The sequence below is a fragment of the Bactrocera tryoni genome, chromosome 5 (assembly GCF_016617805.1).
Source record: "Bactrocera tryoni isolate S06 chromosome 5, CSIRO_BtryS06_freeze2, whole genome shotgun sequence".
NCBI classification, from domain to species: domain Eukaryota; kingdom Metazoa; phylum Arthropoda; class Insecta; order Diptera; family Tephritidae; genus Bactrocera; species Bactrocera tryoni.
In genome coordinates this window covers 34,300,019-34,314,099 of record NC_052503.1, presented here as the reverse complement: position 1 = coordinate 34,314,099, position 14,081 = coordinate 34,300,019, and the positions used below count along the sequence as shown (strand labels likewise).

The 14,081-nt window shown below is 36.0% G+C and overlaps 1 protein-coding gene across 1 annotated transcript in view; it reads left to right on the top strand.

The window, feature by feature from the left end:
* Positions 1-13,263: 13,263 nt before the first annotated feature.
* The window catches only part of LOC120777122 (homeobox protein caupolican-like), a 35,551-nt gene continuing 34,733 nt past the window's right edge, over positions 13,264-14,081 (top strand). The window contains exon 1 of the mRNA XM_040108265.1: positions 13,264-13,311. Within this exon, the coding sequence (XP_039964199.1) occupies positions 13,264-13,311 (48 nt within the window). The remainder of the gene's footprint in view (positions 13,312-14,081) is intronic.

The window sequence follows — 14,081 nt, the reverse complement described above, 5'->3', positions numbered from 1 at the left end:
CAACCTAGAGGACTTATGACAATCGTCCACTTTTTCGCAGAAGCTTTTCCAAGAAGTCTTCTTTGCCTTTCTTAAATCGGGCTTATATGTTGCAAGTTCCGTTTTATAAAAGGCCCATTCGTCAACTAACCTACTCCTACAGGCCTTGTTGAATAAACCTCTGCTAGACGCTCTAATTTCAGAGAAATCTATAGTCTACCAGAGAGGTTTCCCTCTGACGTTCGGTGGTGACCAATGAATCTACCCCACTTGGGAGAGTTAGTCGAAGCTTCTTGCGGTACCTTTACCAGTTTGCAATTCAAGGATTTCTAAAATACATTCCAGGTGGACGTTCTCCGACTAGACTGAACTCGATATACCTATGATCAGTCAATGCCCCTTTAGTTTGCTCTCAGTGTAGCAATTCCGTTCGAGGTCAGGGTGAGGTCAAGAACCTCCGCCCTGCCTGTAGTCACGAATGTAGGAGAGATTCTGATATTAAAAGTGAACGGATTTTCGCTAACCATGAATTCGGTTTATATAAAATTTTGTATTATCTTAATATTTTTTAACCCAAAATTCGCTTTACTCGAAAGAAAATGAAGAAAATGTGTTTGCACTCCCACAACGAATGACGGTTAACAAACAACTGTCATATACAACAACAATTTATACCTGGAAAAGCAATGACAAAGGCCAATTAAACATATGAAAATTAATTTTTGTGCTAAAAACAACATTTTGTTGCAACAATAAGAGCAAATGTCAAGCCACATTAAATGTCATTGTGATAACTACAAAAACAATAGCAATACAAAGTAATATACCGCCATGCGAGCGCACACATATAGCAACAGGCGGGTGGGCGATGGGTCAGCCACTTGAAAATACAAAGTGAGCCGATTTGTTGATTTTCGTAAATAAACAAAAACAATAACAATAACAATGCTAGCAAAAGATACCAAATAATCATATACATATGTATATTTGTATGTGTGTATCTAATATTTACGTTTAAATGTGTGCTTGTGTGTTTTTCTATGCATTTGTATGTTTGTTGCTGTGTGCGTCTGTAAAAGTGTCAGCAAATAAGTTTCCATTTAGTTTTGTTTGGAAAAGTGTTGCACTTTTGTTTGCACAAAAATACCAATTTTCAAGTGGCGACAGATAAGATTCCTTTGATGATGACTAACTGCTATTTATTAGAAATATTTTTATTTATCAACACATTTGTTGCTGATAAGTCAGCCAGACCTCAAAGTGTCTAACCTTAATGAATTTAACAAAAAATTAGTAAATGTTACAAATGCATACATATTTTTGTTGTAAATTTTCATTAAAAAAATATTTTAGCTTTCGAAAAATTCTAATAAAGTTATATTTTTCGTAAAGCTCTCAGGCGACTTGCCAAATTTGCTCTAATCTACATAAGCATCTTAATTGGAAACTGAAAAATGTTAGTATGTAGTATAGCTCCAACTATAGTATTAAAGGTAAGCACCACTTGCGTCGCACACCGGGGATTAATAGTGTCTTTACAAATTTATTTAAAACAATTTGCATTAAATTCTTCCTTCCGTCTGCCTTTTAGTGGCTCCCATATGCATTTATACTTTCTCTCTTGCTATACAGACACTCACACACACACACACACACATGCTTGCAAGTGGCAATTTTGCCTTTCGTTCGGTTCAAGGATTTTATTACATTGAAGTGAATCGATGCACGAAATTCACAAGACTCGAATTTGAAGTTGGCAGCCGCCAGCCGTCAGTCGCTCCATCTTCTACTATCAAACACATGCACACATATACATAACTACCAACAGCCACCTGCGTATTTGCATGTGTATGAGCACAAGTGTGTATCTTTGCATGTATGTGTGTTTGTGTGTGCAAGCGAACGTTTAAAAATAGACAATTTCATGTCCAAATGCTTTCCAGGTGACATGAAACAACACTTAGGCAGTGTGGCGTAAGTGCTGCCACTAGATACAGTTGCCAATGTGGCACAAACGCTCTTGCCCACATGTGTGCAAGCGTATGTATGACATGCTGCTTCATTCTTGTATGTGTGCATATGAGCTCACTTATACCCTGCTGGAAGTATTGGAAAAAATATATTTCACAACAAGTGCTTCGGTTAGAAACTCACTAACACATACATATGTACATACATAAAAAAATATATACATATGTACAAACATATGTGTGTGCATATAGAATATGAAAGCAGCTAGACATTTGGTAGCCAGAAAATAAAATTACTGCAATGACAATTTTGAAGCGGTCGAAAAATTAGTTTTTTTTTTTGGAGAAATCGAAACTTTTTGCGTCACTTTATTTAAATAATTTGGAGTTGTTTTGTTGTTTTTTTTTTTTGAAGGTTCATCAGCGAATTTAGGTCAAGGAGGCACTATATTGATGACATATATGCTTATGTATGGACGTACATATGTATATGTGTATCACTATTAGAACTTTAGAACTATTTTTTCCACAATTTGGAAAATGTGCAGTTGTTGTCCATTCATTGGCAAGAAAAGTATTGATCTTGCATTCTCGCGCTTGGTATATGTTAGTCACAGAAGCCTTGTTCCATTATTTATTTGGAAATGTATGTTTCAAAATCTATTTTCTACCAGTGTGAACTGAGTATAAATTATTTAAAGCTCAATGACGTGATTTTGGCGAGATAGCTAATTGCAGACAATTTGTATAATGAGCCAAAAGGCCAATTTGTTTTGAACATTTCGCAAAAGTTGCTTTAAGTTCCCATCCATACGGATTGCCAGATTGTCGCCATGTCAAAACGTGATTTGCGAAAATTGATTCAATAATATTTTATGTATATAAAAAGTGATCCACTTCGAAAAAAACACTGAAACTTCAAGTTTTATGGGGAATGTTAATTATCATTCGAAAGTACATTCTTTGGCATTTATTTTTTCAAGCTTATTTCTTTCAAATGTTGTCCGCGGCTATGTTTCAGATGGTCCATTCGTTGAGTCCAGTTTTCGAAGACTTTTTCGATCATTTCGTTTGGTAACTGGCGAATGGCATGCGTGATGTTTTGCTCAAAGGCCTGAAAAGAAGCGGGATTGTCCGCATAGACTTTAGACTTTACATATTTCTATAGAAAAAAGTCTAACGATGTGATATCACACGATATCTGCTCGACCAAGTTTTCTCATATGAATCCATTGATTGATGGAATGTATGGGAAGTGGCGCCGTTTTGTTTAAACCAACTGACAAATTTTAGACATCAAATAGTCGGTTATTATCATGGCGTGATCGCGGTCACCATTTACGGTTACGTTCTCAACGACATAAGTTATTTAAGAAATATGGACCGATTTTCCACCGGCTCTGAAGCCACATCAAACCTTTTTTTTCTGGATAAAATGCCAGTTCTTAAATATCTTCAGGTTGCTCTTCGTTACAGATGCGACAATTTTGCTTGCTTACATACCCACTGAGCCAGAAATGGACCTCATCGCTGAAGAAGATTTGGCTTGAAAACGTTGGATCTTCTTAGAACAAAGCAGTGTCGCTTGGGAAGGTCGAGCGGCTTCAGTTCTTGCACAAGCTGTATTTTGTGCGCTTTCAATTTAAGATCTCCACATAAGATGCGCCAAGTCGTTCCATTGATCAGTCCGAGTTGCTTCGAACAGCGCCGAATCGCCAAAAATAACATGACAGCTTGACATGACACACGCGTGATCTGTCAAAAAAGGCTACTGAAAAAAATACCTCTACGATCACTTATTTTGAGAGAGCAAATCATGACTTTGAGCCTTCATGCATAATAGGAAGTGAATGATGAGAGACTTATAAAAAGCAATCATGACTCATATATAGAGAGTAATGACGTTTGATCTTCTGGCTTCGAGATATAGAAAATCCTTAAACTTTTTAAATTTATAGCTGCCAACTCCTCCAAGTTCTTTGTTTTGCCCTCGTTCACCACAGGACCAATCACTTTAGCTGTTTTTTTCTATGTTGGAAAAGGATGCGCTGACGGCTCTGTTATATATCAATATCATCTGCGTTCCCCAATAACTTTGTACATAACCGTATCCGTTTTTCAAGGACACTAGATTTATACATTGCATAGAATAGGCAATATCAGTGTTGTCGAAACCGACTTTAGGAAACTACAAAAAGTTGATGGATGTCGATCTGTTGCCACAACCAATTCATTTTTGCGAATATTAAAAGTTTATATTTCATATTAAATGGCATAACAAAACCATTCCTGCAATATTTATAACTCTGTTTCTTCCTTATTTATGTTGGAACGTAAATCGAACTCATGTCTTTTATGGCCTAACTCGGGTTCTATGTGCCAAAATATTTTCGACGTCATTTCTTCATTACGAAATTTCATATTCGGATTATATACATATACATATAGATAGATATAAAAAGTGAGGTTATATTAACTCATGAACCAATTTCCTTCCAACCAACTCAAAAAAAAAAAACATCAGATAATCTACTAAAGTGTTTTCCAATGTATCTGGCTTTAATAACATCAAAATATAAAACCTTTGAAATCATCTCCATCAAAAAATTTCAAACAATATCTGTAGAAGCAACTTGTGCCAATAAGATAAAATCAAAAATTAATTTCAAACATGCGTGCTCACTAATCTCAATAGTGCCTGCTACAAATATTCATAAATATTTAAATATCCTGGCATGTCCTGTGCCTACACGATAAGTACTTACATATATCCAATGCTTTGCGCGTCTTCACTTCGCTGGCGCCATCAAGTGCCGCACTCTATTAGTACCCTCCAATTCTCAAGTGAGTAGCCGCTATTGGAAGTGCTACGCTCTCAAAATTATGCACCAACTTAGAGGAAACATAATAAATTACTACAAGTTAACACCCACTTTTTAAATGCTCATCATAAGCAACAACAATAGCAATGTAGTCGTTAAATATTTGGTGTTTTATAAAATCTCACTTTACACCAAATTCTGACTAAAAAAGAAATGCTGCTTTAGTCGAGCTCAAATTCCAATAAATCACGGCGCACAAACCAGATGCTACAAAACGGTACATTGTGGTGAGGCTAGGGAAATTCAACAGTTGGAAATTGGAGCTATTTGTATGCAAGAATCTGCGTGGCGATTCTTTCGTTTTGTGTGTGATCTGCCTTTAGGAAGTGCACTTGGCACACAGATTCTCTAAACTCTGGCTGCGCGCACAATTAGCACTCGCATTAGATATGGGTACTTATATGTATGTATATGTGTATATTAATATTGTATATTTGTATGTACATACATATGTATGTATGTAGTCACTCCCACACACCTTGTTGCTTATTATGTTAAGGACTTCTGGGTTTGTGTATGAAATTGGAAATTAGTTGCATCTTCATACGGTAATTTTAATTTCTGTTGCTAGAAATATGTTGAATACAAATACAAAGTGTTACATATGTATGTACTTATAGGCATATCAATGAATTAATTTTTATATACTTGCAACATGTTGCTAAATAGTATAATATATTCGCTCACCTAATGGTTGTATGTATCAATCGAGTTAGATAAAGGGTTATATATATATGTATGTATATAAATGATCAGGATGACGAGAATTGTTGAAATCCGTGGGACTGTCTGTCAGTTTGCCCATCCGTGGAAGCTATAACTTCAGTAAAATTTATATATCTTGATGAAAGTTGGTACACATGTTCCTTGGCAAAAAAGTGAGGCGGAGTTCATTGGTTGGCGCAATCGGACCACTACCATGCCTACAAAACGCCATTAAAGGAAACCCTATAAAGTGCCATAACTAAGCATTCTCAAGATGTAGAACTGTAATTTAGCGCAGACAAGCTCAAAGTAGCAAGCGGCTACTGCGAGCTGAAAATTTTGAAAAAGTGGGTGTGGCCTCGCCTTGTTTGACCTCGAAAGCTAATAAAATAGGCAAATTTGGTTAGGACAATTCTTATAAAAATTGTTACCAAAAGTGTGAAAATGAATGAAATCTAATGATAACTCCGCCCGCCTGTATATGTGAGGATACTGTTAAAAACTACTTAAAGCGCAATAAATAAATAAATAATGAGCCGTTGTAAAAAGCGGACAGTGGGCGTGGTGTCGCCTCCTTTTAGGCAAAATGACATATCTCAGGAACTGCTCGACCGATTTCAATATGATATATAATATGATTCTACATAATTATTTATTTACAATTTATTTCACAGTGCGAATATGGGCGAAATCTGATTACCACCACGCCTCCTTTCATATAATACAGTTTTAAATTTCATTTGATTCTTTCACCTTTCCGTATACAAATCAAGAAGAAGCTAATATAACGGGATAAAACTTTGCATGAATAATCACTTTAGAGTATTCACCTTATGACCAAAAATTGTTTAAATCCAACAAAAACCTAGGTACCGAATATGTGAACCCCAGTACCTATAGTTCACCTTTTTTACCGCAAATAGTGGTCAATGTGTGAGATATATAATTGAAATTCAGGAATAATATTTTCCTCACAATCGCTCTGTGATCAAATTGAAAGGTGAATTTTATTCATTTCATTTCCTTCAAAGTGATCCCCTTTCGCTGCAATACACTTATGCCAACGAATTTTCCAGTCATCATAGCACTTGGAAAAATCCTCCGTTGTTATGGTCATCACGCCAGCTTTTATATCCTCAATTGAGTCGAAACGGTGTCCTCGGAGTGGTCATGTGAATTTGCTGAATAGCCAGAAGTTACAAGAAGGTAAATCAGGCGAATGCGATGGTTGCGGCACGATATTAGTTAAAATGTGACGAAATGATTACAAATAACCAATGCAGCATGAGATGGTGCATTATCGCACTTCTTTGTTCAATAAATTCAGATATACAAGGTAAAAATCGAAGAATTCACTTTTAGTGCCTCACATAACGACTGCTATCTCAAATACTAATGAATATTTTGACGTGAAATTTAGCATAGATGTCACTAACAGTACTACCAACTTACAGAAAAAAATCACCGATTCGAAAAACAGGCGAAGTATAAATTAAAAATTCACCTTTCAATTTGATCACAGTTACACAACGATTTTCGAACTTCCAGATGACTTTATACCGCACATTTCGGCCAGCACTGTATTTAATTTTTATATACCTTAGAAATGAAATTATATTGTTTAGGTATACATATACATACATACATATACATATATGTATATACATGTATCTTTATAGATTTTTAGCCAGGATTGCGAGTGTTTTAGAGTAAAAAATTTTAAAATATAAAAATATAATTTTACATGGAAATTCAAAGTTCAAAATATATTTATATTTCTATAAAAACGTTAACTTAATATATACGTCTACGTTAATACAAACAATTTTTTACAGGATCATGATTTTGATGCGTCAGTTTCATGGTAAATCTGGTTAAGATTTCTCTTCAAATGAAAAAGTTGTCCATACAAACCCTTCATTTCGATAATTTAGTTTGTAAGACATCTATATGCTATAGTGGTCCGATATCGGCGATTCAGACAAATAAGCAACTACTTGGGCGGAAAACGATGTGTAAAATAAGTACAATGCGATATCCCAAAAACTTAGGGGCTAGTTCGGGTTAATACAGACATGGCTAAATCAACTCAGCTCGTCATGCTGATCATTTATTAATATATATTTTATAGCGTCTCCGACATTTAATTCTGGATGTTATAAACTTCTTGAAAAACTTAATATACCCTGTTCAGGGTATAATAAACTTTGCTTTTCAAAACCTTAACAAAATGATAGACACGAAGTAAAAAGGCGCAAAATAATTTTAATCTCTAAAACACAATTTTAATTATTTAATTATTTTTAAAAACTAGATATTAATTATTTTTATTTACAATCCGGTTTTTACTATTAAAATAATCATTTTTTTAATTTTTATTGAACTTTTTTTATTATCTATTTAGACACGAAACTTACGACATCCTATATACTCGTAAATATCGGGTGATTTTTTAAGAGCTTGATAACTTTTTTTAAAAAAAAACGCATAAAATTTGCAAAATCTCATCGGTTCTTTATTTGAAACGTTAGATTGGTTCATGACATTTACTTTTTGAAGATAATTTCATTTAAATGTTGACCGCGGCTGCGTCTTAGGTGGTCCATTCGGAAAGTCCAATTTTGGGCAACTTTTTCGAGCATTTCGGCCGTAATAGCCCGAATTTCTTCGGAAATGTTGTCTTCCAAAGCTGGAATAGTTGCTGGTTTATTTCTGTAGACTTTAGACTTGACGTAGCCCCACAAAAATAGTCTAAAGGCGTTAAATCGCATGATCTTGGTGGCCAACTTACGGGTCCATTTCTTGAGATGAATTGTTCTCCGAAGTTTTCCTCAAAATGGCCATAGAATCGCGAGCTGTGTGGCATGTAGCGCCATCTTGTTGAAACCACATGTCAACCAAGTTCAGTTCTTCCATTTTTGGCAACAAAAGTTTGTTAGCATCGAACGATAGCGATCGCCATTCACCGTAACGAAACCCAATTGCTGCGAACGGCGACGAATCGACATTTCACGGTCTTCAGCCACACTCTCAGAAACAGACGCAATATTCTCTTCTGTACGCACTGTACGCATTCGTGTGGTTGGTTTAATGTCCAATAAAGTAAACTGAGTGCGAAACTTGGTCACAATCGCATTAATTGTTTGCTCACTTGGTCGATTATGTAGACCATAAATCGGACGTAAAGCGCGAAACACATTTCGAACCGAACACTGATTTTGGTAATAAAATTCAATGATTTGCAAGCGTTGCTCGTTAGTAAGTCTATTCATGATGAAATGTCAAAGCATACTGAGCATCTTTCTTTTTGACACCATGTCTGAAATCCCACGTGATCTGTCAAATACTAATGCATGAAAATCCTAACCTCAAAAAAATCACCCGATATATTTTCTTTATAGTAGGGGAAAGCATAATCTGACAAACCTAACCTATTTCCAACTTATGTCTCTCCCACGGAACCACAGGATTAGGTATTACTTTATTGGAGAGAAAAATACTTTTAAGTCGCTTCTATTGTATTGCAATCTGTACACATCGAACAGTAGGGACTAACCTTATGATTAATGTGGAACAGATAGCTTCTAAAATATCCATGGCCACCCAATATTTGTGTTAGGGGGGAATTCAGGTCCCCATATCATCTGCCTTTCCACGAATGAACATTTGGAATCAGTTTGTGGGTCCATCGTCCGCTGCTGTCAAGTTATAAGGCGCTTGGTTCCCTCCTCTATTTCTGCCTTGTGAACGGCTCTGATAGCTGGTATAAAGGGAATTCAATAGGCGACATGCTAGCTAATACTAGTATAACACGTCTATAACAGTATGTATACATATGTGTGCATCAAAATGGCTTGAAGCATCTAAGGCACACGGGAACATGAATATATTAGAAAAAATTTATCTATTTGATTATTGGCGCCCGTACTTCAAACGCGAATGCCATGAATTCGCAATACCTCACACTCAGAAACATACATACATATGTGTTCGTGTACAAGGTTGAAGCATTAAAAGACCTTATACATACATACATACATACATATATTGCAATTAAAAACGTAAATTAAATACAACGACAATAAAAGTGCCATTAATCAAATATATGGAATTTATTTATTGATTTTATGTACCTAACATGTTTGCTATTTTCTCTATTTTTGCAACGCAAGTTTGATGCCACGAGTGTTCATTATGATTTGCTTTTGATTAGTTTTTTATTATGCCTATCTGCTTATGTGAAGATGTTCGCCGCTAAAATCAACAAAATGAAACCGCACCTAGCACGCAGAAAAACAACAACAACGAAAAGCAAATATACACATACAAACCTACAATTGTATACAGATATGAATGTATGTATGTATGTGTGTACGTATAGAAAACATGCAACAATTAAAAATATTTTTAAAATACACAAAAGAAGTGAAAACAAAATTAAAAATCGAATAAGAGAAACTTTGCCTACAATTGATAAAAAATATATACAACCATACATACATATGTACATATATGTATGTATGTATGCATATGTACTAATGAAAACATAGGTAAAACAAAATGGCAAAACAGACGCAAAAAAGCGTATTTGAACATGCAAAGGTAGGCAAATCCCACATATAGGCCGCCTAGTACACCGCCCCTCCCCCCCCAACCGTCTGTGACCAACATTTACTATTCTATGTACTCGCCGCTATATCCGTAAGCTACGGATTTTTATGGCTTCGTGCCCCTTAATTTTGCTTCAGTTGCTGGCGTTTATATACACACAAGTAAAGAGTGCGGGGTGCAACGGCGTAGTCGCCATAAAATTCAAATACAATTGCTGGTGGCAACACTGCATTTTGCAGCATAAATCAGCGAACGCCACATACGAAATGGTCGCCGGCATGCCAAAGCGCGCAGGGGATGTGAGTGGGGCTGCGCTAGTCGGCCATAATCGCTCTACGAGCATTTGACCAGCGCCGTGCAACAGTGCAGACCTGAGTTGCAGCAACGCCAACGGCTGCTTGCAATGCATTTTCTACACACACATACAGACGCATATACGTGTACTCGCAGCACCGACACTCGTTGCTTTACACGCTGCCAGTCAGTTACTCGCTGGTTGTGTGCGCTCAGCTCAGTGGGCGTTGCCTTTCGTATTTTGGAGAGCGCTGCTGCTGTTGTGCTCTTGTTGGCACGGCAGTTGGGTAGCCATATCAGCAAATGCACCACTTATCCAAATTGTTGTTGTACGCTGATGCGCTGTTAGCTGACTGTTAGTGAGAGTGGGTAGGCAAGTTTGCGTGGTATAACCATTTCTGTTACTCTAATGCTTTTACGCGTTGCTTAAGTGTTTTAAGTTAGCTTGCTGGCAGCAAGAAAAAAAAAAAAAAAAACTTAGCAGACCAGTTTGTAGTTGTTGTACTTGTGATGTCGTGCGGCAGTTAGGTTGGAAAAATGTCGTATGAACCGTTGGATGCGTGCGACTAGTTTGTGTTCGAACGCGATTTGGTGTACATCGTGTGGTTGCGCCTTTGTGCAAGAAATTCGTGATTGGAAAATTTCGAAAAAAGTGAATTTGTGTTGAAAACTGGTTGTAGCGAAATATGCGCTGATAACTTATTGACAGAAAGCGTTAAATAAAAAATTCGGATTTTACAAATTGTATAAAAACAGTAATTTGCAACAACAAAAAATATCTACTTGTTACTGTGGCAGACAGCAATATACAAAAGAACAGGTTGTGAGACGAGTTTTTACTCAAAACATCAAAATAAAGCTAAACTTTGAATGTGCAAAAGGGCTGAAAATGCAGTAATAAAACAGAAATGATAAAAAGTAGAAACAGCAAAAAATACAAAATTGAGAAATAAAGCAACAACAAATTTATAAGCGTTGTTGTGTGTTCGAAATCGGTAAAAATGCAAATATATGAAAAAATTATATAATTATAAAAATAAATAAACAGAAAATAAAATAAATAAAAAAAAATTAAAATAAATAAAAAAATAAATTTCACGAACTAATATCTACTTTTAAAGACAGGTCTGCAAAATAGACTAAAATATTACTCAATAAAAAACACAATTTATTGACTGTGAAAAACGTTGTTTATGAGGTGTGGAGAGCATAAATTAAAAAAAAATTATAAATTTAGAAAACATTTTTTGATCAAACTAAAAAAATTTGAGTGTTTTGAGGACAGTAAAGTGCAAAAAAAACTGTATAATACTGAAAAAATTCGTAGATTGTACAAGTAGATGCTTATGTATGAGAATAATGCCAAAAACGCAACGGAATATTTTATATCACAACAAAATAAAGCAAAATTTGGCAATTATATTGGTTAATTGATGCCAGATCAAAAGGAAATCATATAAATAAACAGTTACGCTAAGCGGTGCTAAATTATTTAAGTTATTGCAATTCGAAAGCAGCACAACAGCTTGCTAGCAGTTTAAAAATAATGAAATGCAAAAAATTACACAACAATAACAACACTAATATTCTAACGATTGCACTGACATACGCAAACATACGCCGCTAAGCATTTGTGAAGCGCGTAAAACGTTTATTACGGCATGTTTTACATTTATGCGACAGCTTAAACAAGCAACAACGGCAATAAAACAACAACAACAACACTGCAGACGCGTGAGCGACTGACGAACAAACGCCAAGTAAATAACGAAGAAAACAAAAACACAACAGTAAACAAATAATCATAAAACCGTCAAAAAGGATATGCAACAACAACAGCAAACAGCAATGAAAAGCCAACAGCAACAAGAATAAAGCTGTAACAATAAAGGCGAGGGCTGCAGAGCAAACAAATCCCTTAAAATCAGCGCTACACCCACAGCTGCACAGCACACACACATACATACATATATACGTTGCACGCAACACCCACAAAGCGTGTGAACCAAATATACCAAAATAAGAAGAAGAAAATATTTGTAAAGCACGAATTCTGAAAAAAGCGTCCACAGCGGAAAAGGAAACAAGTTGCGGAGCAAACAAACATACAAAGCTTATACATATATATGTACATACGTATGCATGTATGTGCATGTAATAATAGCGAAATATGTAAATAAAAAATCGCTTGCGAAAAAGTCGCCAAAGAGTGTGGCCTGAAAACATTTCCCGCTGACATTAACACAAATGCTTGACAATTTGTTTTACCAATTTCCAGCCACACCAAGCGATTATATTGACTAGCCATATAAGGCAGCAACAACAAGCACGGTGTGTGTGTGTGTGCGCACGAGTTAAAGCCAGCATCCTGTGCCGCACGAAAAAGTGCTTTTATATACAAAAGCAGCACAGTGACGTCGACGTCGACGCCAAACATCCGGTGGGCACGTTAAGGCCACAAGCGCGGATGCGGGTGTGAGTGTATGGGTCCGTTCGTTGCTTGCAACACTAGGCAGCATCCAACGTGCGCGTATCCTTGCCGCAGCGCCGACTGTCGCTTGGGACACATTTAAATGTGTGTGTGATAGCCCGTGAATGTCCTGTGGCTACTTGATTTGGTTTTTTGCGAACATTTCGTGCAACCACTGTGTTGCCGCTGACAATTGTCGTTGCTGTTATTAACAGTGAAACGATCAAAATAGTGCCCTATAGCTGGCTTGTAGCTTTGCTAACAGTGTGTGCAAAATAAAAGCTGCTTTTGAGCGATAACAACAACGTAAGACTACTACAACAACACAAGTGTGTGTGAAAAGTGTTAAGAAATGGCCGCCTACACGCAGTATGGTTATAATTACCCGTCGGCAAATCAGGTGAGCGAAGATTTGCTTATAGTTGTAAGGCAAATTTGAAGTAAAATTAACACTTTTGATTTAATTATTTAATTATGCTCATAAATTAAGTGAAAGATTATTTAATTATTGCTAAGAAAATAAATAAGAGTTCATATTACCCAATGACTTCTAATATACGATTTTTAAATCTATTAAAGTCGAATTAAGACACTTTTTTTAATGAAAATGTATTTGTCGCATATGTAAGGTGTCTTATTAAATGCTTAATTTAGTGGGGTCATTTCGAAGTGTTCTGATCAATTTTTGTATGGCTCAACGTTGTGTTTTCAATTTAGTATTGTTTATTACAACTAATTGTCTATTATAAGTAATAGTGTAAAAGTTATGCTCAGATTCCCACTCATTATCACTCTAATTAATCTATTGTAGGAAAAAACTCATTTTTTTTCTTGAAGTACGATTTAGGGTACCTAAAATTGTATTAAATTGGCAGTACATTTGTGTAGTGCTGTCGTTGTTGTTGTTGTAGTGGCAGAAAACAATACTGAATAAATTTCAAAGTTGGCAGTCCTCAGTCGAATCAAAATCCGGGTCCGGTGCAGGTTACTTAGACCCGACTGTCGTGGGAGCAGGTTTTTGTAAGTAGTCCCGAAGCATTTGGTTATTCGGCTTTAGTACGAAAATCTTTTAAAGCGTCTTTCTAAAATTTTATGTATGTGTATGTAGTATAAACTAATTGCTTGATGAACTAAGTTAACTTGGCCCTGCCCGTCTGTCTGATTTTGAGG